Source organism: Nicotiana attenuata, unplaced genomic scaffold (genome assembly GCF_001879085.1).
Source record: "Nicotiana attenuata strain UT unplaced genomic scaffold, NIATTr2, whole genome shotgun sequence".
Lineage (NCBI taxonomy): Eukaryota > Viridiplantae > Streptophyta > Magnoliopsida > Solanales > Solanaceae > Nicotiana > Nicotiana attenuata.
The window spans coordinates 102,593-129,855 of record NW_017670747.1 but is presented as its reverse complement, the minus strand read 5'-3'; the positions used below and the strand labels follow the sequence as shown (position 1 = coordinate 129,855).

At 40.5% G+C, this 27,263-nt stretch overlaps 1 protein-coding gene across 1 annotated transcript; it reads right to left on the bottom strand.

The window, feature by feature from the left end:
• Positions 1–5,017: 5,017 nt before the first annotated feature.
• LOC109242945 lies at positions 5,018–7,265 on the bottom strand. Its single transcript, XM_019409840.1, has 3 exons — positions 6,413–7,265; positions 5,959–6,254; positions 5,018–5,581 (listed from the first exon to the last, which is right to left on the bottom strand). The coding sequence occupies exons 1-3, from the start codon at positions 7,263–7,265 to the stop codon at positions 5,018–5,020; spliced, it is 1,713 nt and encodes a 570-aa protein (XP_019265385.1).
• Between the last annotated feature and the right edge of the window lie 19,998 nt (positions 7,266–27,263).

Below are 27,263 nucleotides of genomic sequence, written 5' to 3'. Positions count from 1 at the left end.
GAAATCGAGGTGTGCCATTAGTTGAATTTTTCATGGCCCTTGCAAACCTTGTTATTAACTTGAAAGTGCGTAGTTGCTTTAGGCGCGCTATTTTAAAATTAATTTCTTAAATTCGGGTGTGCATTTCATGTGACCCAACTCCAATTCTCAACAACATTAAATAAAATGTATCGTGGACCGCGGGTGCATTTCATGTGGCGTGGTTCAAGATGTGTTTTAGATAACGTTGAATCTTCCTAAAATTAATTAAAAGCGGCTAATAAGTTAAAAATATACCATAGGTTAAAACATGTATTAAAATCAGATAATAGGCCAATTATAATAGTTTAAGCGACCATGCTAGAACCACGGAATCCGGGAATGCCTAACACCTTCTCCCGGGTTAATAGAATTCCTTACTTAGAATTTCTGGTTCGCAGACTTCAAAAAGGAAAGTCGAATTTCCTTGATTTGGGATTTGAAAATAAACCGGTGACTTGGGACACCAAAATAAACTATTCGAAGTGGCGACTCTGAAAATTAAATCAAATAATCCCATTTCGAATAGTGTCACTTAAATTGGAAAAACTCCCTTGTACTACCTTCGGGTGTGTAAAAAGGAGGTGTGACACCATCTGCATCTGCATCATCAATTGTAATACTTTATTCTTCCAAAACACGTCGAACTCGCTTTCCATATGTGACTGTAATTTTTGAAACTTTCTTGGCCGCTGTTACGCCATTGATTTCTTTTCCCCCACTTATGACATTGACAGTCCTTTTTGGTGAAGGGGGTTTTGGGGGCTCCTGTCTGTTTTTCATATATGCCTGCTTTCCTTTTTCACTAAATAATTCAGTTAGATACCCTTGCTTCAATAAATGTTCAACTTCACCTTGCAGCAATCTACAATCCACCGTTTTGTGACCGTGATCATGGTGAAACTCGCACCAATACTCAGGATTTCACCTGTTTGGATTTGATCTCATTTCTTTTGGCTAGCGTACCTTGTCGCCCATGCTCCTCAAAGCAGCCACCAATTCGGACGTGCTTACATTAAAATTGTAACCGCCGATCTTTGCCTTAGAGCTTCTGTCATCACCACGCGTCTCTCGTACGTTTCGTTCCTTCCCGAACCTTGATGATGAACCCGACTCCCTATCTCTTGATCTATGATCGTACCTGAGGTTATCCTGTTTTGATCGTGAGTCTCTTCCTGTTGGTCCCATGTACGGTTCGTACCTGTTTTTACCGGACCTTTTTTCATTTTCAGCTCGCCTTGAACTTATCTTTTCATCCCTTTGAGATTGAATGATGGTATCCTCTTCTATCCGCAGCTTCGTGCTGTATCTGTTATAAACATCATTCCAAGTTGTAGCCGAAAATTCTCGTAGGCTTTCCTTGAGTCTCCTCATGGCTTCTGAACTTTTTTCGTTTAGATTGCTGGCAAATGTCATCGCTGCCCAGTTATCTGGTACACGTAGCAACATCATCCTTTCACGCTGTAACCTGTCTACGAATTCCCTGAGCAGATCCGTATCTCCTTGCTTTATTTTAAAAATGTCCTCCATTCTTTTCTCAACTTTTTGAGCTCCCGAGTGTGCTTTGGTGAATGAATCTGCAAGTTCAGCAAAAAAATCTATAGAATTTTCAGGTAAAAGAGAGTACCATGTTAATGTTCCCTTAGTGAGTGTTTCTCCGAATTTTTGACCAAATCTGATTCAATTTCCTGCTTGGTCCAGTCGTTGCCTTTTACAGCGGTTGTGAAAGCAGTTACGTGATCTCGTGGATCAGTGGTACCATCATATTTTGGGATATCGGGCATCTTAAATTTCTTCGGAATTGGTAAAGGAGCAGCACTTGGCTTCCAAGGTTGTTGTGAGTATTTATCTATATCTATCCCCTTGATTATAGGCGGTACTTCAGGTATTTGCTCTATGCGATCGCTTTGTTCCTTGAGCTGTCTCTGCAAAGTTAGTACTAAATTTTATAAATCAGAATTAATTGGGTTACCTGACCCTCCGTCAAGAGATTCGCTAGGGGTTCCCCCACTGCCTGAGTTAACGAGTCCTGAGCGAGGATTTTCTAAGGTGTTGTTGTTTGGAGTTGATGTTGGTGGCACAACTGGTAGCTGGTTAGCGAAAGCCTCAAGAGCTTTGCTGACCTGTTGAGCGATTAACTTTTGCAAAGCTTCGTTGATAGCCTCATCATTTTCCAATTGATCATTTGCATTTGATTGAGATCCATCAGGAGTTCCTTCTCGAGATTGTCGAGGAGAATTTTATGGGGAAGGGACCGGGGTTCCATCACCTTGCTGATTCTCCTGGAGTTGACGGTCTCTTTGATTGTTGTCATTGACATTTGACATGACTGATTTGACAAAAAGATTAATTTAGGAAGGAATAAATTATCAGATTCCCGGTAACGGAACCAATTTGTTTAACAAAAAACCGGGATTTCGGTCAAAGCTTATTTTAGAAGAACTCGGGTTACTGATAATCAATTAGAAATATGAATCATTGATATAAATAATAGCTGAATAGAAAGCAAAATAAATCAGTGTATTCCAATAGTATTTCGTGCCCTTACAGATGTTCATTCCTTACCTTTTATAGCTATTTCTAAGTAATACATTTTTCTCTTTTCATAATTGAGTCTTTATGGACAGTTAATGGCATTTAATGTAACGTTATAATTGGCAATCGTAACTGATTTAATACAGATTCTGTAACATTTTCTGTAATTAATGCCTATTAATTTTCAATAATATGTATCTATACCCCTTTTGCTATTTAGGTTCACTCTTCTGATGCCTCTTCAGAATATCAAGAGGTTCGAGCACCTATCCCTTTTGGCTTTCTTGGATTTTTGCCGTGCCTGCTAAAGTTCGTGCCTCTTAATCTATTCTTCGCCAACTGACATTCATTTACCAATCCATGTGTCATAATATGTCACCACATAATTAATTCGATATATTAATTTAATTTTTCCCAATACAGACATATCCGAATTTCATCTTGAAATTCCTTCCGTATTGGTCCGAGTTAATTCCTGAAGTTGATCTCAAAGTCAGATACATATGTTTACAGCTTTGCACGCTCTAGTGGGAACAAAAATCCATATCTTAAGTTAGAATCTCTCAAATCACGAGGCCCTTAATCCCCTAGAAACCAGGTATCGAGTGCGGCAACATGCAAAAGTTTTAGATTGAATATCCTTCTGGACCGACCATAATTAATTTTTGAAGTTGGCCTCTAGTCATGACTTGTTCCTTTTGCAGCTTTGGCCACTCTTGTTGAACCAACCATATCTTGGTGTAGGCGAGTGCAGCCTGAAAATTATTTTATGCATCTGAGACCAGACTTATATCGCAGCCTCGCGTCAAAATTTCAGATCAAAATTCCTTCTGGATTAGTTGCAGTAGTTTCTTGAATTTGTTCTAACTGCAGTAACTTTACAGGTTTGCATAGTTTCAGCGTAGAAAATCATATCCCGAGCTAGGAGTGTTAGAATTGTGATCCGTCTATGCCGTTAGAAAGAAAACTCAGAGACCTACAACGCATATGAATTTCATAGCAAAACTCCTTTTGGGCTGTCAAAAGAAATATTTTGAAGTTGGCCTAACCGCAGTAAACTTTCAGATTCACGTACTTTCGGAAAAAAAAACCGTATCGTGCGCTAGGAGTATCGGAATTGAAATCTGTTTGCTTCGTTAGAAAGTACACTCAGAGACTTACAACTCATACGGATTTCCTAGCAAAACTCCTTTCGAGCTGTCAACAGAAAATACTTGAACTTGGCCTAACTGCAGTAAACTTTCAGATTCGCGTACTTTCAGCGAAAAATGATGTATCTTGAGCTAGGAGTATCGGAATTGCATTCCGTTTGCTACGTTAGAAAGTATACTCAGAGAGCTACAACGCATACATATTTCATAGCAAAACTCATTTTGGGCTGTCAACAGAAAATTCTTGAAGTCTGCCTAACCGCAGTAAACTTTCAGACTCCTACGTTTAGTTTTTTTTTGTTTTTTTGTTTTTGCGAAAGAGATCATATCTTGTGTATGGTGAATCCGAATTGCAAGATGTCTGGTCCTTCGGCATCTTACCTTCGGAAGGTATGGTCATTCCGAAGATGAAGATCGAGCTCATCCTTGATTGACTTTAACAAATTGTTCAAGAATTTGGTTGATGATGACTTCGTGTCACACCAATCTCTTCTTTTTTTTAAACTCACGCGACTGATCTTAGAATAAGACTCTAAGCTGCCTACGTACCTCAGTGAAGAGGATCATGTCGTAACGTAGTTCAAAGTCAATATTTTTTTTGACTGATGCGACTGAACTCTGAATGTGACTCTAAGCTGCCTATATACCTCGGTGAAGAGGATCAAGTCATCACGTAGTTCAAAGTCAATAATTTTTTTGACTAATGCGACTGAAATTAGAATGAGACTCTAAGCTGCCTACGTACCTCGGTAAAGAGGATCAAGTCATCATGTAGTTCAAAGGGATGAGTTCTTTTATTTTTTTTTGATATTTTTTATGTCCTAATTTTTTGCGTAGGCTGCCTGTCGCGAGGTTTTCAACCTAACGGACTTTGTTTTTTTGTTGTTGGGCCGTACACAGTTTAGACTCATGCGGGCCATGAGTGTAGCAACATGAAGTTTAGGCTCTTGCATTAAGGAGCTTCATGACTTGCAGTTTAGGCTCGTATGTCGAGGATCACATTTTCCTTAGGGATAATAATTCTTCAAGAATCTTCCATTGCTGCGACCTATCCACAAACCATCCGCATCTACAAGCTTGTAAGCACCGCTAGAATAGGCTTCTTGTACCATATATGGCCATCCCTATTCGAGGTGAACTTGATTTTGGACTTATGAGAAATGATAATGGGTCTTCTTACTCCAAGGACTTGATCACCTACTTGAAAAGACCTTAGGAGAACCCTTTTATTGAAAGCACTAGAAAGATGAGCTTGATAGCATTCGAGACTTTGTTGAGCTTCTAACCTTTTCTCATCAAGGGCCTCTAGTTCTTCAAGACGTAAACGAGCGCTTTCCTTCAGTAAGCCCTTGTTGGATAGTGAGTTGTAAGGATGGTATTTGACGCTCAAGAGGAAGAACTGCTTCGACTCCATAAACAAGAGAATAAGGAGTAGCTTGTGTTGGTGTGCGATGAGTCGTCCGATATGCCCACAAAGCTTCTTCAATTTTGTCATGCCAATCTCTTTTAGATTTGGAGACGACCTTCTTTAACAAGTTGCATAGTGTCTTGTTAAATGCTTCGACCAGTCCATTTGTAGCAGCATAATACATTGATGAATTACGTTGCTTGAACCCAAAAAGGTCGCATATCTTGGTTATCAATTTGTTATTGAACGACTTGCCATTATCTGTTATGATATAACTAGGAATGCCGAAATGATAGATGATATTCACTCGAATGAAGTTTGCAACATTCTCCTTCTTCACTTCTTTGAGGGCGACATCCTCCGCCCATTTCAAGAAGTAATCAGTTGCAACTAAGATAACAAGTGGCCACCAGAAGATTTCGGTAGCGGTCCAACGACGTCTAATCCCAAGCATCAAATGGCCAAGATGCTACAGTTGGATGTAACACTTCAGGAGGCTGGTGTATAAAATTTGAATGAAGTTGGCATGCTTTGCATCTTCGGGCATAGTCCAAGCAATCTTTGACCATCGTTGGCCAATAATACCCCATTCTTTTTTATGTGAAAATGCAGCTTCGGCCCCGATTGATGTGATCCACAAACTTCAGAATGTGCTTCTTGCACTGCTTGAGTCGCTTCATCTTCCCCTAAACAACGCAAGAAAACTCCCTCGAATGATCTTCGATACAAAGTATCTTTGTAGTAAAGGAAGCGAGGGGCACGACGACGGATTTCAGTCTTTCTCCTTGGATCTTGTGGAAGTATCCCATAGCATAAGTAGTCGATCATGACTTGTCGCCAATCAACCTTCTCAGCTTCAAAAACGGCTACAAGACGCTCAAGCTTGCTTTTTTCATCCTCATCCCCATCTGGTGGTACTATCCATTTTTGGCAGATAATGATTTGCATTTGGTCGGGCAGAGTCAATATTGAAGCCAGAGTAGCTAGGGCGCCAACTTTCTTATTTTCCTTCCTTGGCACATGCTGAAGAGTGACGTTGCCAAGCCATCCAATCAATTTCTGTGCATAGTCATGATAGGGACGCAATTCTGGCCTTTTGACCTTGTAGCTACCAAGCAATTGATTGATCACCAACTCGGAGTCTTCAAAAAATGTAATTGGAGTTGTTTCATATCAACGGCCATTTCAAGCCCTAGTATGAGTGCTTGATATTCTGCCACATTATGGGAGCAACATTGGGTTAAAGTAAAAGAATATGGCAAGACCTCTTCTTGGGAAGTGATGAACACTACACCCGCACCAGCTCCCTCGCAATGTGAGGCGCCATCGAAATACATCTTCCAAGGTGGTTCAACTTCGACGACCATTGCATCCTCATCAGGTAGCTCGTTAGTTAGCCCCCAATCATCCGTCGGATGATCAGCTAAGAAGTCTGCCAATGCTTGCCCTTTCATGGCTTTCTGAGGCACGTACACAATCTCAAATTGTTGAAATTGGAGGTACCACCTTGCTAGTCGGTCACTAAGGACATGTTTTGACATCACAAACTTGATGGGGTTTTCTTGGGAAATGAGACGGACAACATGAGCTTGAAAGTAGTGTTTCAACTTCTGAATTGAGAAGACTAGGGCCAAACATAGCTTCTCGATCGGTGAATACTTTAGCTCGTTTGGCTTCATCATTCTACTCAAGTAGTAAAGAGAATTTTCTTTCCCTTTACTATTCTCTTGGGCTAAGAGCGCTCCAACCGATCTTTCATGTGCCGCTATATATAATATCAATGGCTTCCCAGGAATGGGAGCCGCTAGAACTGGAGGTCTCTTCAAGTAAGATTTAATGTTGTCGAAGGCGTTACTACAAGCATGGTCCCACTCAAAAGGGACACCCTTCTTCATGAGACGACTGAATGGTTGACACTTCCCTGCTAAATTTGAGATGAATCTCCTAAGATATGCCAACTTCCCTTGCAGACTTTTCAATTCATAGATATTTCTTATCTCGGGCATTTTCAGGATTGTATCTACTTTGGCTTGATCAATCTCTATCCCTCGATATCGAAAAACGAAGCCAAGGAATTTTCCAGAAGTAACTCCAAATGCACATTTCAAAGGTTTCATTCTGAGTTGATACATCCGTAGTAGATCAAACACCATTCTCAAGTCTTGCAGGTGGTCTTCCCTCTTTCTTGATTTTACCACCAAGTCATCAACATAACATTCAACATTTTTGTGAAGCATGCTATCGAAGATATTTTGCATAGTTCTTTGGTAGGTGGCGCCAGCATTCTTCAAGACGAAAGGCATTACCTTATAACAATAAATACCTTTAGGAGTACGAAACGCGGTAAGCTCTTCATCCTTAGGTGACATGCGAATCTGATTATAGCCAAGCGAACCATCCATAAAAGACATTGCCTCGTATCTAGTGGCAGCGTCGATCATAAGCTCGGGAATAGGCAGCGAAAATTCATCCTTAGGACATGCATTATTGAGATCCCTAAAGTCGACAAACTTGAATTGTCCGTTCTTCTTTCTCACAGGGACAATACTAGAATTCCATATGGGGTACTTAACTTCACAAATGAAGCCAACTTCAATAATCTTATTAACTTCAGTTTCGATTAAGGGAACTAACTCTGGCCTAAAGCATCATTGAGCTTGCTTGATGGGACGTGCACCTTTCATGACCGCAAGATGATGGACTGCCACTTTACGGTCTAAGCCAGACATCTCTTTGTAACTCCAGGCAAAGACATCCTTAAACTCCTTAAGTATGTCAATGTAAGCAACTTCTTCATCAACTGCGAGCAAAGCACTTACATAAGTGGACCTTGGATCATCTTCAGTGCCAAGGTTGACCTCTTTCACTGCATCGACCGTCGTTTTAATCCCTTCCTCAAGTTCGGGCGGGGCATCTTCAGCGTCTTCATCCTTTTGAGGGTCACCAATATGTGAATAGCACCAGGAAATATCCTTCAATTCTTCATCAATATTTTTTGGAGATGAAGTATAACGCTCATTTTGTGCACTAACATGATATGAAGATCCAACACTCTCTTCGTCTTCATCACGTTCTTTGGTGTATACCACGACGTGCGACTTTACTTGTAGTACCTCTCCGTACGAAACCACAAGGTTTGTTTGTCGCCTCATTCTGGAAGGGATCAAACTCTGACAATCATTGGAGAGTCTTTGAGATTTAGACATAGAAGATGCTTTCATCCTTTTATGGTTTCTGTGCAACTTGCTTTTCTTCTTCAACGGCCCTAATCTCTCAGATACAGAAGTTCTCACAGTTGATTTTCCTAGACGATCAAAGACAGAAGGTCTTCCATTAGAAGCAACAGATTCGTCTTCCATAGTGATGTAGTTGTTGCTTATCCTTCTTATGGAGATGCGGACTAGCGAAGGTTGTTTGTATCCTAGGCCTTCACGTGATTGCCTTGTAACAGGTTCTGAGGGAAGTTTCCCTAATTGTGATAGTTCATTAGGATTGTACCCTGCTTTTACAAGTAGTTTGTAAGCTTTTGGATCGAAACCCTCGTCTGTACGCTTCTCCAGGAGTGCATCATTTTGTGTCAGACTATGGGCCACAAGCTTTCCAAGTAATTTTGAGGGTACCTTTACCGTGTCAATCCGTCTGATAGGAAGAGTCATTCCTCCTAATGCGTTTCCTTGCAACTTAGGAGTTTGTTCTTCGACTTTCTTAACCCTGGGAACATTGTGAGGAGTAGGTGCTACCCTTTTACTTGAAGATGCGGTATCCAATTGAGGCACCTTATTTGTTTTGGAGATCACTTGATATTCCTTAGCCCGAACCTTCGCAGCTCCCACTTCGGCTCTTTTGGTATTGGTCTCAGCATTCTTTATCATTGCAATGTCATCACTTTTTCCCTTCGAGACGTTGCCAACTTTGACTTCAGTCAGGACGTAACTCTTTAAGTAGAACTTTGCATCAGCAAAGTATGACTCAACTTCAGTGAATGGCTTGTCGTCGGTAACTATATTTTTTGACTCCCCCTTTATGATACTTCAAACATTGATAGTAGGTGGATGGGACAATTTTGTTCTCATGTATCCGCGGCCTACCAAGCAACATGTTGTATGAAGCTTTTGAGTCAATCACATTCATCCATGCACTTGAATGCATATCTCCGATGGTGTTCTCTAATTTTATATAACCTATGGCCTTTTCCCCCTTGATTAAATCCTTGAATCATCAAGTGGCTTTCAGAAAGTTCTTCAGTTGAAATTCCCAATTCCTTCATTGTGCGTATAGGAAGAATATTCACTCCAGATCCATCATCTACCAAGATTTTGTTTATCCTCTTCTCAAGCACATATCCTACCATGAATAAAGGACGATTATGAAGTGTTTCACCAAGTAGAAGATCGTCATCGGTGAAAGTAATTTTAGCCATGCAAGCATCTACGACTTCATGAGAGGTCTTTGGAGGGTCCTCTGGCGGAGACCGACATGATAAGGTTGCATTTTTTGCTTCTTCTCATCAATGTTACAACACAAAGCTTTGACGTTGTTTTGAACCAACTTGGTACGAAACCAGCTTGGTAAAAATTCTTCCAGCGTCACAGCTTGACGTGCATTCTGGTGGTGGTGACCCTTTATTCATTCCTTCTTTGAGCGCTTAATTGGATCCTTCATTTTGGATTTCCTCACCATTTTTCCCTAGTTTGTGGTTTGGACGACTCCATTTGTGAACTTGCTTTACGGTGTTTACGGCGAGTCACGAGAGTCCAACCCTTGTCATCAAGTTGATCTACTTGGTCTTCATCCCCGTTTGTGGATCCTTCATCTACTAGCACCAAATCGCTTGACGTTGAATGAGATGGTAATTCATTCACATCGACAGGTTCAAAGTACCCAAACCTGATCATTCTTGGCAGAATGGCATTTGGTATGTCTCTTCCTTCATGTCCCTCAACAACATTGCAGGTAATGCACGTATCGAGTGAGCCAAAAGTGACACAAACTTGGTTTTTATTTGCTTTCTCATCTTCAAGAGTGATATTTCCTTCGCGGGCTAGCTCCATAACTTTATCCTTGAAGACAAAGCACTTCTCAATGGGGTGGCCGACAAAATGATGGTACTTGCAATAACTTGGCTCATTGTTTCTCCCTGTTTCATTTGGTCACTTCATCTCTGGCAACTCCAAAAGTTTTAGTGCAAGGAGTTCATCAAAGATTGCGGGAATATCAGAATCAAGGAATGGGTACTCTTTCTCTTGCATTTCCTTCAGAGTAAGTTTTCGGTTTGCCTTACCCTCCAGAGAAGTCGTCTTCACACTCTGCTTCTTGCTTACCTTAGTAGTAAACTTCATAGGCGAAGCATTGACATTCATAGTTCTTTTGCTATCAGCCTTGGGCAAAAATTTCCCCACTTTCTTGACTACTTGCTTGTCTCTGCCTATGCGAGGTTCCTGGACATGTGGCTCTTCATTCCCAACTGCAGCCATGCTTAACTCCATATCATGAGCCCGAGTGGCCAGTTCTTCGAAAGTCTTAGGCTTTATGCCTTGCAAGATCTAGTGAAGATCCCAATGCATACCTTGAATGCACACCTCAATTCCGGAGGCTTCACTAAGCCTATCTTTACAGTTGAGACTTGCATGTGTCCATCGATTAATGAAGTCAATAACTGGCTCTCCCTTTTGTTGGAGCGTGTTTGTAAGTTCTACCATACTTACGGTACATCTTGTGCTATATAAGCGATTGAGAAACTTTTGCTCCAATTGTTCCCAACTATCAATGGAACCAGACTCAAGGTCTGTGTACCAATCAAAAGCATTCCCTTTAAGGGAAAGAACAAACTGTTTGACGAGGTAATCACCATATGTTCCAGCATTGTTGCATGTTTCGACGAAGTGCGCCACATGTTGCTTTGGATTTCCTTTTCCGTCAAACTTCTGAAAGTTTGGGGGTTGATAACCAGCAGGCATCTTCAAGATATCAATCCTTGCGATGTATGGTTTTGCATATCTGAGAGAGGATTTGGCAGCCACCTCGTACTTATCTTTGAGAGTCCCCATGATGAACTCCTTCAATTGATCAATCGGGATCATCCCTTCGGAAGAGACTGTGATTTCCTTAGATGACGCCACTTGTATTGCGGGAAAATCAATTCTCTCTTGTGCTTCTAGACGCTTTCTAGGTGCATGACTGGAATCTCCTTCCATTAGGCCGTCCACCCTATCTGTTAACTTGTCAATTCGAGCTTCTTGACCCTGCATACATTTGGTAAAGACTTCGATCGCTTTTGTCAAGTTTGCGAGTTGGTCCTCTAGGGACGAAGCATTGGTAATCATTGCATGCATGGCCATAGTAAACGATGGAGAATAACATGGATTCTCGTGAACATAAATTTGGACATGTTATGTGGAGTAGATTCAGTACTCAAGGTGTCATCATCAATTTGCCCAGGGGACTTCTTGGGTGTAGACAAGCTAAGTTGGGCAAGAATCTTCTCGATCCTTTCGACGATGTTATTTCCTTCTGTAGGTGTGCTTGCAGAAGATCTCACGCCTTTTGAAGATGATGAACCGAAGACAACAGAAGATTCAGACTACGTTTGAGATGTTCGTTGTCCCAACAATTTGGCGTGGTTCCTTGTAATTGGTCCCACGCTTCCCTTAGTGACATCTAGGATGTTTTCCACAGCAGCAGAAAATTTAGATTCGGTGGCTTTTGTGGAAGCGAACTTTGAGTTGACCTTCTTAGGAGCCATCTTAGTGTTCTTGGATTTTGATTGTTGGAGAGAAGAGATGAGAGGCAAAGATAGTCCCACTGGGCGTGCCAAAATTTGTAACAGCTAAAATTTCATTCCTGAAAATAAAATCAAGAAAAGAAATATAGCAACAAATAAAAGTATTTGTATTCCAGTAATTCACGCGGGTTACAATCTTTGAACAATCTTAGGTTTAAAATATGTAATCCTCTGATTCTTCTCCTCACCACCATCAATTCGAGAGCTTCGTTTGTTCTTGAATTGATGGACCACTTGTTGTTGGGATTTGACCACAAATGCGGAGCTAGGCTTTGATCACAAATATGGAGGATGGAAACTTGCGGCTCACCCCTTGGAGACGACTACTTCTTGCTATGCGGAAGACTTGGGAATCACCATTGTAGAGGAGAGCTGGCCTTAAGGAGACCCCTATTTATAGTTACTTGTGATAAGCACATATCTTTTTCCTCCAATTTGATTGGCCAACTTAAGTCATCAAACCTATCACTAAAGTTATGTGATAAGCTTGCACATAATTGGTTGAACCATGTCATTTGAATATTTGACAACATTTGATTGGTCCTTACATTTGACTTGGCTTTCTACGTCACTTATGTGCGTGGCATGATTTTAGTGGTCCTTTATTTGACTTGGCGCGCCATGTCATTTGACACATGGCATGGATTTTGGGCTTATCATTTGAAGTCTGACAATACGAACTAGCCCAATTAACTCAGGCTCTTAAGTAAATCCATATACGTATATCGACTTTAAATAATAAATTCAATTATTTTAGCCCGTAATCATTGTTTGGGCTAACACGTCTTCGAATTTAACATGTGGTCAAAGTAATTTAATGGACTTAAAATCAAATAAAATTCAATCGTCTACGAATTCTCCCTACTTCAAGTTTTGTCGGTTTGTAGAGTTATCAAACTTTAACGGCGAGGCTTGAAGTACTAATATTCACAAACTTTTATTTTGTCTGAACCTCAAACTTGACTCCTTGTAAGCCCGTTCCTATTTTGGAAATACAACCTTGTGAATTTGCAGCATATAGTATTTGGATCGAATTGATTTGGCATTTTGAATTCACCTTGCGATATTCCAGCCCAATAACTTTAAAATTGGGCCGATATTTTATCCAACGGTTAGTTCATATAACAAAAAAATGCGTTCTTTCACTTCCAAGTAGTCCTCTCCCAGAAGTTCTAGGCTCTATACTAAGGACAATCTTGTTCCATTTGTAATTGGAGAACGAGAGATGCGTTAGTCTACTTCTAGGACTTTACTTCTGCCTAGAAATTTTGGGATTAAAGCTTCTCAATTCCAACATTTGAATCCTTCTCTAAGAGTGAGAGCTCAATGAAACCATGTTGGGATCGACTCAGACACTACCCTTGGTAGTCTATATAAGGATCGATTCTGATGCATTATTTTCACACCAACTCTTCGAGTCTTTCATTCCTTCTTGTAAGTCCCTGTGCACTTGTTTTGGTCTAGTTTGCCTCTAATCATGGCGCTCAACAGAATAGACGTCTTCTATCGTTCCAACTTCTGTTGAGGCGCTTTGAACTTACCCTTGCTTTCTTTGCGTTTTCGAGTTGATCATATAATTTATTATGCTCAGATTAAGCAAAGCTTGCAACTAAAGTTGTTTCTCCCTTATTGTTTTTGCGTTGGAGCCCCTGCAGGAGAAAATTCATAACTTGTTGTAGGAGCACCTGAATCTTAAACAGTTTGTGGAGCTGGAATGCAGACTCGTGGAACCTTGACATATTCGAAAATCACGATCACATAGATCTTGGATTTTTTCAGGTAATCTCTTCAAAATCAGGTTCTTAATTCGAATTTGCTGATGGTTTCAGATTCGCGCGTCGTCACGAGAAACTTAATAACTTTTTGAAGCGATACTAAAATCACAAACGGTTTGCAGCACTGGAAAGTAGACTCGTGGAGAGTCGACTTACCTGAAAATCATGACCAGAAAACTAATAGATTTATCCAGGTAATATTATGAAACTCAGAGTTGAGATCCTGCTATATTACGTCTCCAGATTTGTGCGTGCTCACTAGATAGCTTGTATCTTGACGTAGAAAGCCCGAAATTTTAATATTCTTCCTTAATTCCTTTCATGCAGCGTATACAACCTTGACTTTCAGAAATCAAAATGCAATTTTGTGGCCATAATAAACCGCACCCTCATCTTGAAATCACGAGCGACGAGCAAAATCAGTCCGATAAAGTTCTCACCTTAGAAGTTCATCCTCGAGTGATCGATTACTTCCCTCTTATTAGAAAGCTTGTTGGCCCAGGTGAAGGTTTGTTTTGAAGATTGACAAAGGAAGCTCAGGCATAAATCAGGCCGCCACTCTTCAATGGCCAGTACTACTCCTAGTGGAAAAATAGAATGAGAGACCACATCATAGGAGATGACTATCTCTGGAGAGGACTATGAGATATAGGATATTTTCACTAATGGTCCCCTGGCTACCATGAAGAAAAAATGCTGAAGGAGTATATGTGCCAAAAACAAGAGCTGACTGCACTGCTGAGGACTTAAGGGAATGGGAGAAGAATACAAAGGCCAAGAAATGGCTTGTGTGTGGACATGGTCCAGACGAGTACAGTAGAATTCAAAGTTGTACCACTGCTAAGGAAATTTGGGACACTTTGCAAGTGGCTCATGAAGGAACACCTCAAGTGAAGAGGTCCAGAGGAACACTGCTATATTCTCAATATGAGAATTTCACCATGAAATAGTAGAAAGAGTTGAGAAGATTTTGACAAGGGTTCTGCCAGTCACTTGGGAGAGCAAAATCAATGCCATTCAGGAATCAAAGCACACTGCCACTCTTAAGTTGGATGAGCTAATTGGAAATCTCACTGCTTATGAACTTAGAAGGCAAACTATGAAGATGGATGTACCTAAGAAGGAAAATATCCTGACGCTCAGAATCGCTGAAGGTTCTGAACTAGAAGATGATGAAATGGCCATGATCACAAAGGACTTCCAGAAGTACCTAGAGAGGAAAGGGTCCTTTAAGAAGTGGAAGCTACAGAAAACCAAGGGTTCTTGAAAAGCAAACCAATGAGGGGTGCTACAAGTGTGGAAAGACTGATCACCACATCAAAAACTACCCTTAATGGGAAATTGAATCGAAGAAGGAAAGAGCTGGACGAAGAAATAGGAAGAAGGAACAGGTTCAACTGAAGAAGAACAAAGGATCAACAAAGGCTATGGTTGCTGCTTGGGGAGAAAGCTCAAATGAAAGCTCAGATGATGACCATTGGAGATTCTGATGAGAAATCTGAGCTAAGTGTAATTCATCTCAAAGACAAGATTAAATTTTTGTCTAAAGAAAGGCTATCTGAGTTACTTATAGATTTCATTGATGAATCTGAGAATGTAAACAATGAAAAGGAATAACTGTCTACGGAATGTGTGATCTTGAAAGCTAAGTGCGAAAATCTGGAACTTAGGGCTAGTGAAAGTGAAAGTGAAAATATCTTGTTGAAGAACCAAGTTCATGAACTTGACACCACTGTCCTAGAGCTTAGATATGAAAATCTAAAATTGAAATTAGGACAGGTAAACAGAAAGCTGATCACACACAACTCACTTTAGAAGAAAATGTAGGAAAAATGAAAGATCAGTTGTACAAAAGAGATGGGCAGATAAAATTCCTAAAGGATGATNGCAGTGTTAAACTTTGTTCTTGATGCACTTGAGAATTGAATACTCGAATATCAGATGGCTTGAATGCTCGAAGTAAATTCTCAAGTGTTCAAAATGATGTTTTGTTGTAATGCTCTTGTAAATACAACTTGGATGACATCACTTGAATGATGTAAGCACTTGGTTGGTCAAAGGGACAAGTGACTGCAGAACTGTGCTGCACTGTTTCTGTGGCAGTCACTTTCCAACTGTACACAGTTGACTTCCGTACTATTGTTAGGGAAATACAAGGGATCAGGTCATGTGTTGGTTCTCTATCTTCTTAAGTTGCAGTAGTTCACATTAGATGGAGTCCTTTGATTATCAATGTGTAACAAGTATGTCAGGTTCCTTATCTGGTTCTTTGTACATTAAGTTTGTTAGATCATCAAACATAAGTTAAGACATTGAAACCCATCAATTACCCCTTTTCGATGATGACAAACTTACACATTGATAACATATTTTAGTAACAGAATAACCAGATGAAACAATAGGAACTTCACAAGTTAGCCCTAACTTTATGCTTCCCCCTTAATCAGATCCCTGTTTCAATTATACTCCCCCTTTTGGCATCATTAAAAATACACAAGCAGACGATCAGCATAAAGAAGTCTAGCCTAGCTAATTCATGCCACATATGTGCACACCACATGATAGAAAAGAGAAGCAGAGAACACAAGCATTAGATAGCAAAAGAGGATAGTTTTTATATATAGAAAACATATGCCTTTGCTATGCAGCAAAGGCGTAAATTGGACTGTTGTCATCGGGAGCAGTACAGGTGCATCCCATCCACATAAAAAAAACAATTGCCATGTCATCAAAAAAAGAACATAAAATCCAGAAACCGGTCACTGAAAGGGGTTGCCTAGGGGGCACTAGGAGTAGAGGGCTTGGAAGTTGCAGCAAGGGTTTGGAGAACTAGATCTATTCGGGCATTCACCGACGTTTGCTCGGTGAGCAGTTTATCTTTCAGGTTCTCCACTTGTTCCCTGAGATCAACATTTTCTTTTGTCAAACGAATTATCTTCTCATTTGACTCTGGAGCCCCTTGGGCCTGCTGACCTTCCAGGATAGCGTTCCTCGCCTTCAACCTTCGAATCTCCTTAGTTGCGCTGTTTTGAGCATTGATAAGCTGAGAGATTGTCGATGTACCGCCTACCCCCCATTCTTTTCGATGCACTCACATTCTTCCAAAGTTTTATGAGAGAAGGTATGCTTTTTGGTCCCTACTTTGCACTGTCCCAGTGGCACTTTCGAGAACTTAAACACGTGTGTAAGAAGAAACCTGTAGGGAAGACCATGATTTCCATCCTTGAAAGTTGCTACCTTCTGCATGTGCTCAATCATGATAGCAGGCAGATTCACAGCTGAAAATCCATCGAGTGCCTCCATTAGATACAAATCCGATTTTGAAGCCATTGACCTCCTCTTAGCACGGGGTAGAAGAACCTTGTTTACCAGCTCGAACAATAACTGATAAACAGGCAACAAGGCTTTCTTGTGAACCCATTCCCCCTGCTGGTTTGCACCTTCCTTTACAATCGTATTTCTGAAGTTTGACCCCCACACATCCTTTACAGAAGATACACCAACAATAGGGACTTTAAGAATATCCCCTAGCAGAGCCATATCAAACACGATATCCACCCCATTATCTAAGGCACAAATATGGTCGGTATCAACAACAAAGAGGTCTGCATAGAAGCTTTGAACCTCATCCTGATACACTTTTGGCGCATCTATCTGGAACAAACGCCCCCACTTTTGAACCTCAACCATCTCAATTATTTGTCTCATGCTAGCCATTTCTGAAATTGCTGGGTCAAAGGAGCGACCCTACAAGACCTTCTGGTGCCTCAATCGTTCTAAGCAGATATAGTTTCACTTTTCACTCTCTTTGCGGAATCAGGTTCCTTCACAGGTTCCAACTTTTTCTTGCCAGACTTCAAAACACTTGATTTTCCTTTTCCACCAGACTTTTCCAAAACATCCTCATCCGCAAATGATGGTTCACTAATAACGTCTTTCAATTTTCCACTTTTCCCAACAGCTTTTACCTTTAAACTGGGGGTTGTAACATCTTCCACTGAAGCAGATTGCTTCTTCTTCTAGGACCTTTTAACCAAGGAACTGGGTTCCTCTATTGCTTCCTCATCAACTTCCACCATAGGGACATCCTTATCACATACTACTTCTCCATTTTTCACCAACCTTTTTTTTTCCTTCTTACTGCTCCTCTTGCTCTTTTGGAGGGCAGACTCATAAGCCTCTTTTGCTTGCAACCTAGTAGTATGTCGCTTAGTAAAAGACTCAGGAGTGATTACTGTCCTTCGCTTGGCAATAAATGTATCAAGAGAAATGTTGTCTTGGTCTTCCTCATCACTCGACCTCATCTCAGGAACCAGAATTTTCAAGGTCTCAACAGCAAAGTGTGGAGAAGGTGCAGGAGCAGAACTGACCTGGGAGGGGGATCCTTGACCTGTTGCCTCCGGAGAGGGGCCAGGTCCTTCACGAGAAGTCCCAGTAGTTTCTGCTGGTGCATAGCTTTCAAACAGCACCATGGCTCTTTCTTCCACTAACCCCTGTGTCTCATTTCTCTGAGACTTGGGTACAACAGAAACTACCTCATGTACTACTCCATCTACAGATACAACAAAAATTGTTGCGACGGTTTCCTCCTCTGGAGACTCCATGGACACCACAAAATCTGAAGCAAGAATGGCGAAAGGTTTATCAACCCTAGCCCCTGAAACCTTTACAAACTTTGGAACTTTACCCTGTTCTCCACTTTTGCCTTGGTCAGTGAGAATCTCAGTCGACAGAGATGAAGGATTATCGATTTTTTAGGTTTCTGAGTCCTCATCATTTGGAGGGAGAGAGAGGTCATATATAGTCGCATTAGAACAGGAGGGTGTAGGGAAATCTGGGTTGGAGGTGTTTTCAGTGGTTGAGATTGGAATGGTGATAGTGGGTTCATCAAAGACGGAGGACTCAAGGGTTTTCTCTGGGTTAATTTCTACTGAAGAAGGGATTTTTGAGTGATTGTCAGCCATTGTAGAGATGGAGTTGAGAATTTGTTGGAGAAGGTCTGATGAGAGGAATATGATCGGTCAAGAGAACAAAGGGTTTTAATGAGAAAAGATAACTATGAGGGAGAGAGAAAGAGAGAGAAACTGGTTCTGAAACGGCGGTAGTGTGTGGGGAATTGCAATGTTTCAGAGGGAGATGGAAAGGATTTGAAATGAAAAGACGTGACAGTAGAGTCTGAAAAGGTGGATGACATGGTATTTGATATTTGCACCTTTTAAGATATGTATGAGAAAATGCACAGGACTACTTACCTTTGGTACAAGAACCAGGTTCTTGACCTGTCTTTGAAAATTTCGATCCTCTTTTACCGCCCATGTAGTGCATCTACAACTTCTACAATCATCATGCGTGCCTACCTGCAATGGTATATAAGTGAGTTAGACTTGGCCGGAAAACACTTTAGCTAATATTACTTGAAGGTGACTTTCATAGCCAACTGATGAGAATTAGGTTCTCAATTAGGCTTCAATAGCCCCAGCTTAATCCTATTTCTTTCAAAATGCTCTCTACTCAACGCTTTGGTGAAGATATCTGCAATTTGGTCTTCTGTACTGTAGAACTTCATACAAATAAGCCCCTTCTCCACATTATCCCTAGGAAAATGATGTCTCACATCAATGTGCTTGGTTCTTTTGTGTTGAACTGGATTCTTAGCCATGTTGAGTGCACTGGTGTTATCACATAGAAGAGGCACACAGTCAGTGTATACACCAAAATCTTCCAATTGTTGTTTGATCCATAGGAGCTGAGCATATCAAGAAGTTGCAGCTACATATTCTGCTTCAGCTGTTGAAAGAGCCACTGAGTTTTGCTTGCCTCATGAGATAAGACGATCCTAGAAAGTGAGCCATTCCAGAAGTACTTTTCCTGTCCACAGGATAACCAGCATAGTCAGCATCAGCATACCTAATAAGATTAAAATTGTCACCTGAGGGGTAGTATAGGACCAGGTCCTGTGTTCTCTTAAGATATCTCAAAATTCTTTTGGCAGCCTTCAGATGAGATTCCTTGGGATTTGACTGAAACTTTGCACATAGTCCCATACTAAAGACAATATCAGGTCTGCTGGCAGTGAGGTTGAGAAGAGACCCAATAATGCCTCTATACATGGTTTGATTTACAAGAGATCCAAATTCATCCATGTCCAGTCGAGTAGCTGTTGTAATGGGAATGTTTATCACTTTTGATGCTTCCATATCAAACCTCTTCAAGAGCTTCTTGATGTATTTCTGCTGGCAAATGAATGTACCCTTTGTGGAGTACTTCCCTTGAAGATCCAAACAGAAATTCAACTCACCCATCATACTCATCTCAAACTCACTTCCCATGAGTTTTGCAAATTCTTCACCCAGTGAATCAGCTGTTGCCCCAAAAATGATATCATCAACATATATCTGAACGATGAGCAGGTTCCTCCCCCGTTTCTTCATGAACAGGGTGTTGTTAATTTGTTCTCTCGTAAAGACATTTTCTAAGAGAAATTTTGATAGCCTTTCATACCAAGCTCGAGGAGCCTGCTTCAACCCATACAATGCCTTATCCAGTTTAAACACATATTCAGGGTGTTCATGGCATTCAAACCTTGGAGGGTTCTTCACATAGACTTCTTCCTTAAGAAATCCATTAAGAAATGCACTTTTGACATCCATTTGGAACTGAGTGAATTCCATATGTGAGGCAAAGGCGATTAAGATTCTAATAGCTTCCATGCGAGTAACCAGAGCAAACGTCTCATCATAATCAATTCCTTCCTCCTGATTGTAACCTTGAACCACTGGCCTAGTCTTGTTCTTTGTAGTGTTTCCATTTTCATCAAGCTTATTCCTGAATACCCACTAGGTTCCTATGATGATTCGATCTGAGGGTCTAGGTACCAGGTACCATACATTGTTCCTTTCGAACTAATGCAACTTATCTTGCATCATTATAATCCAGTCTGCATCCTTTAAGGCTTTCTTGATATTTTTTGGTTCTATTTGGGAAAGAAAGGCTGAGAAGGCGAGTGACTTTCGGGCTTTTAATCTGGTTTGCACTCCTGATCTAGAGGGGTAATTATGTTGTCAAGAGGATGAGAGCTTTTGTTTTTCCAGTTGGGCATTTGAGGCTCATTTGTAGAGGAGCTGGGTAGATCTGACTGGTTCCTTTGTATTCTACTCTCAACCACTTGTGGAGTACCTTGCACTGCATCAACCACTCTCTCTACAGCTTCGTGGTTGTAATTGTAGTACCTGGTTCCCTTGAGGAAGAAGTTGTATCGTCTCCACTTGGCTCCTTACTTGACTCATCATGTCTGCCTCCCCGTTGTTCATGTCAATGACTTCACCTGGAACCAGCAGAGGCTCTCCATCTTGATCATCCTTGCTGATTTTCTCACTGGAGGGATAAGACTCATCAAAGATTACATGAACACTTCCCTCAACACACTGAGTCCGCTTGTTGTATATCTTGTAAGCTTTGCTTTGAGAAGAGTACCCCAAAAAGATTCCTTCATCACTTTTGGCATCAAATTTTCCAAGCTGATACTTTCCATTTTTGAGAACATAACATTTGCACCCAAATGTTCTTAGGCGAGTCAGCTTGGGTTTCCTTCCATTCAGTAACTCATAGGGGGTTTTATTCAGGAGAGATCTGATCATGCACCTGTTCACCAAGTAGCAGGCAGTGTTGAAAGCTTCATCCCAGAAGTTCTTTGCAATCCCACTATCGATCAGCATTGTTCTTGCCATTTCCTCAAGAGTTCTATTCTTCCTTCCCACAACTCCATTTTGCTGGGGAGTTCTTGGGGCTGAGAAGTTGTGAGTAATGCCATTTTCATTGCAGAATTCATCGAATTTGGCATTGTCAAATTCTCTTCCATGATCTGATCTAATGCATGGTACTCTAGACTCCATCTTCACCTGGATTTTCTTCACAAAGGCCACGAATACCTCAAAGGTTTCATCTTTTGTTCTAACAAACAGAGTCCAAGTGAATCTGGAGTAGTCATCCACTATCACAAAGATGTATCTTTTTCCTCCCCTGCTTTGCACTCTCATAGGTCCACACAGATCCATATGAAGGAGATCAAGTGGCTTTGAGGTGCTGACATCCTTCTTAGACTTGAATGAAGACTTCACATGCTTTCCTCTAGCACAGGCATCACAGACCTTCTGTTCTTTGAACTTTGACATGGGCAGACCGCGGACCAGGTCCTTCTGAATAAGTTTATTCAGAAGAGAGAAGCTTGCGTGCCCCAGTATTCTGTTCATAACATCATCATCAACAGCTTTCAATCAACTCAGATCACCACTTTATAGAGACTCGAAATCAGAAACATAGATGTTCTTGTATCTTTTAGCCAGAAGTACCACTTAACCAGTTACCAGATTTGTAACTGTGCATATCTTGGACAAGAACTCCACCTTGTTTCCTTTGTCACAAATCTAAGAAACACTCAGGAGACTATACTTGAGACCATTGACATAGTACACATTCTCTATTGAGTGAGTGAGTGATTTCCCGACTTTTCCAACTCTGAGAATGTACCCCTTTTCCTATTGCCAAAAGATAGACTCCCTCCTTGTAGGGCTTTTATAGTGAAAGGAAGTCCATGGTGTTCCCAGTCATGTGCTTTGAACATCCACTATCCATGAACCATTATTGACTGCTTCCTTTCACTATTCCCTGCACAATGAAATCAAGAGTTAGTTTTAGGAACCCAAACAAGTTTGGGTCCCTTGTAGTAGGCAAGAGGATGAATAAGATCTCCCTTGGTCCATGCAGGTAACATGTGTTTTTTATGGGTGGCACCTGGTCCCTTTTTATTAGTTACCTTTTCAGCAAACATTTTATTTTTCTAAATAGACTGGACCCTGGCTTGGCAATTTTCCTTAAAATGCGTACTGTTCCCACAATGGGTACACAGCCAATTATCCGGTAGAGTAACATACTTGCTATGGGGGTCGTAAGGGGTTCTCTCCCTTTTAAACCCTATTCCTTGCCTGTTTCCACCATTATTAACATACATGGTAGTAATGGCTTCCGAGGACCAGGTCCACTTAAGGGACTTTTCAAGATCATTTTTTACTTTTTCCAGTTCAATTTGGAGATGTTTGTTTTTCTGTAGTTCAACACACATGCTAGTTTTTACAGCTTTCAACTCGTTTTCAAGCTTAATGTGTGCCTCACTGGCTACCACTTTTCCTTTTTCAGAATTTCTAGGCCTAGACTCTGTTCCTAGACTTTTTTTTTAGTTTCCCTTAGGTCTGCAATCACTATTAAGAGCTCATCTCTCTCCTCCTCAATCTCAGTCACTCTCTTCACTAGCACATTCTTATCTTTACTTAAATTCTCAATGGTTTCTTTTAAGTCAATGGCTACAACCACCAAATCATCTCTTTCATTCTCTACACTAGCAATTTTTTGAGTTAAAACCATTTTTTATTCTCCAAATTACTTATGGTTTCCTTCAGATCAACTACACATACTACCAAATCATCTCTGGTTTGTTCATCTTCTCCTAGTTCTAAGGTCAGGGCATCATTATCTTCTACCAGACTATGATATGCATCAATTAGTACATTTGCTAATGACATGAGTTTTTTAGGGGAGTAGGGTTTCAGATTTCTCTGAACATCCCTGAAATTTACCTCATCATTGTCATCATCTTCATCATTATCTGATTGTGCCATCAAAGCGAATATTGAATCATATTCATTTCTTTCACTTTCAACTGCCATCGTGGAACTGCCACCTGCATCAGTTTCTCCTTCAGACTCGCTTGAGGAATCTCCCCATGCCGTAAGAGCTTGTTTCACAACGTTGTCAGCGACATTCTTCCTTTTGAAGCGTTTATTAGGAATCGGGTTCCTTTTGGCTCCTTTATCATGGTTGTACTAGAAGTGTTCTTGCTTCAGGAAAGGACAATCTTTGATGAAATGCCCTGGCTTTCCACACTTATGACAGAGATCATAATTTTTTGGTCTGCTAGTGGTGCCCCTTTTTTGTATTCCTCCATTTCTTCTGACCATCTTCTGGAACCTTTTGGTTAAGTAAGCCATGTCACTGTCCTCTTCACTTGAGTCATTGCCTTCAGCTTTGTGTACCAGTTTCTTTTCCTTCTTTGGTTCTCTTCTTTCAATGTCTTTCTTCTTTTTCGTTTCATAAGTTTTGAGATTTCCAACTAGCTCATTTATAGTCAGGGCCTGCAGATCCTTTGCCTCAGTAATGGCATTCACTTTACTCTCCCACGAACTAGGCAGAACACTGAGAATGTTTCTCACAAGCTTGTTCCTAGGAATAATTTCACCAAGTGAGTGTAGCTCATTTATAACGGAGGTGAATCTTGTGTGCATGTCTTGAATAGATTCATCGCCTTTCATCCTGAAGAGCTCATACTCAGTGGTGAGCATATCAATCTTAGATTGCTTTACTTGAGTGGTTCCCTCATGTGCTGTCTGCAAAGCTTCCCATATTTCCTTGGCGGATTGACAAGCTGAGATCCTGTTATATTCATCAGGTCCTATACCACACACCAAAATTTTCTTGGCACTTTTTTTTCTCCATAACTTTTCTATCTGCATTGTTGTATTCCTTTCTGGTCTTTGGCATCGTCTCCGGAGGATCTCCGACCTTCTTCATTGGGACATAAGGACCATCACATATAACATCCCGCAACTCAGAATCTTCTGCCATGATAAAGTCATGCATTCTTGTCTTCTACCACCCATAGTATTGCCCATTGAACCTGGGTGGTCTATACGTAGACTGACCTTCTTCAAAATTTGGTGGAGCAACCATTAGGATCTTTCCTAGATGTTAGCCTGATAGGAAGAACCCGCTCTGATACCAATTGATAGTTTATATGAGTCCACCAAACTATAGAGTACCAGGTCCTCTATGAGTTTCCACTGAGAATGCTAATGAAACAGTAAGTAAATAAGACAAGGAGTTTTACGTGGAAAAATCCCTGCTCAAGGGGATAAAAAATCACAACCTACACTGGTCGGATTTCAACTTCACTATGAGCAACTTTTAGATTACAACCTATGAAATCTAGGAATTAAACTCTTAATCCCTCACTAACTCGTAATACACCTACTACAAGCTACTTTGCAATACACCTATTCCAAAAACTTAAACTCATGACTAACTCTAGTCACGGCACAAACACAAAGGGTTTATGGTTTTACAAAGGGGTTCCTAAGCAATGCTTCTAGCTAAGCAAATTAGGAGTTACAATGAAGAACAATTACAAAATTACAACTCAACCAAGGACAATAAGATACTGGATTTAGGAACTGGTCCGTAGCAGTGTTAAACTTTGTTCTTGATGCACTTGAGAATTGAATACTCAAATATCAGAAGGCTTGAATGCTTGAAGTGAATTCTCAAGTGTTCAAAATGATGTTTTGTTGTAATGCTCTTGTAAATACAACTTGGATGACATCACTTGAATGATGTATGCACTTGGCCGGTCAAAGGGACAAGTGACTGCAGAACTGTGCTGCACTGTATGCACTATTTCTGTGGCAGTCACTTTCCGACTGTACACAGTTGACTTCCGTACTGCTGTCAGGGAAATACAAGGGATCAGGTCCCTGTGTTGGTGCTCTATCTTCTAAAGTTGCAGCAGTTCACATTAGCTGGAGTCCGTTGATTATCAATGTGTACCAAGTATGTCAAGTTCCCTATCTGGTTCTTTGACATTAAGTTTGTTAGATCATCAAAACATAAAGCTAAGACATTGAAAACTCATCAGAAGTAGGTAAGATCCTCTTTTAAATGCAAGAAAGTGGTAAGCACCACCAGGACGATGGAACTGGTCCATATGGATCTCCGTGGTCCAATGAGAACATTAAGCAGAGGTGGTAAAAGATATGTGATGGTGCTTGTTGATGACTACTCTAGGTTTACTTGGACATTGTTTTTAACATCTAAAGATGAAGCATTTGACATTTTCACTTATTTTGTGAGAAAAACTCATAAACAACTAGGTAATTAACTTGCATCAATTAGGTATGATGATGGCACTCAATTTGAAAATGCTAAATTTACTGATTTTTGTTATGAGCATGGCATAGATCATAACTTTTATGCTCCTAGGACTCCATAACAAAATGGAGTACTTGAAAGAAAGAATAGGACACTTGAAGATAGCTAGGACTATGCTTCTTTCTAGTCAAATGCCCCATAGCTTTTGGGCAAAAACAATAAATACTGCATGCTACATCATAATAGGTGCATGACTAGACCTCTTGTAGTGAAGATTCCCTGTTAATTACTTAAAGGGAGAAAACCAAACATATCCCATCTTATGGCATTTGGATGCAAGTGCTTTGTGCACAACAATGGTAAAGACTCCCTAGGTAAGTTTGATCCCAGAAGTGATGAGGGAGTATTCTTAGGATATTTTTCACATAGCAAAGCTTATAAGGTATATAGTAAAAGAACTATGTGTGTACAAGAAAGTGTTCATGTGGTTTTTGATGAAACTAACATTCTTTCTGAGAGGTAGGAACATGATGATGAAGCAATTGAGATGGTAAGAAATTCAATGAAACCACAACCCAGACTGAAGCTGCACTAGAGGAAGGAATAGGTGATGGAACGGGTTCTTATTCCCAGGGCAACATGATAGGGGGAATAGAACAAAGAGGAAATGACTCTCAAACCTCAAGGGAACCTGTCCATGAACCTGTTCCACAGAAACAAATCATTGAAGGAACATCAAGGGGAAACCAGTTGGTTGTGAAATCTTACAAGTATCAATGTTCTCATCCCATTTAGAATATAATCACTGACCCAACCTCTGGAATCAAAACCAGATCTTCATTAAAGAATATTTGTGCTTTTGATGATTTCTTATCTCTTATTGAACCTAAAAATGTTATTGAGGCTTTGCAGGATGCTGACTGGGTAAATACAATGCAAGATGAACTCAACCAATGTGAAAAGAGTCAAGTTTGGAATCTGGTACCAAGACCCAATGACATATTAAATTGGCACAAAATGGGTCTTCAGAAACAAACTTGATGAAGATGGAACAGTTACAAGGAACAAGGCAATATTGGTGGTTCAAGGATATAGCCAAGAGGAGGGCATAGACTATGATGAAACCTTTGCTCCAATTGCATGGTTGGAAGCAATAAGACTCCTCATAGCCTTTGCTGCTTACATGGAATTCACCCTTCACCAGATGGATGTCAAGAGTGCCTTCCTCAATGGCTATCTAAAGGAAGAAATGTTTGTCAAGTAACCTCTAGGCTTTGAAAGCAAGGAGTGTCCTGGTCATGTGTACAAACATGACAACGCACTCTATGGGTTCAAGAAGGCTCCTAGAGCATGGTATGAAATATTATCAAATTAAAATTCTTGCTTGAGCATGGCTACAAGAGAGGTTAAACTGATAACACTTTATTCTTGAAGGAAAAAGGTAAAGACCTCTTAGTAGTGCATATATACGTTGGTGATATAATCTTTGGAGCAACTACTGATAAACTAAGTAAAGAATTTGCTAAACTAATGGAGAGTGAATTTGAAATGAGTATGATGAGTGAGCTTAATATCCTTTTAGGCTTACAAGTTAAACAAAACTCAAATGGAACTATGATACA

Coding starts and splice junctions, on each gene's coding strand:
- LOC109242945 (XM_019409840.1), bottom strand. CDS start 7,265: ATGGTGTTTGATCTACTACGGATGTATCAACTCAGAATGAAACCTTTG. Junction 6,255..6,412: donor CTCACATTGCGAGGGAGCTG/GTGCGGGTGTAG, acceptor CATTTTTTGAAG/ACTCCGAGTTGGTGATCAAT. Junction 5,582..5,958: donor CCGTTTTTGAAGCTGAGAAG/GTTGATTGGCGA, acceptor ATCCAACTGTAG/CATCTTGGCCATTTGATGCT.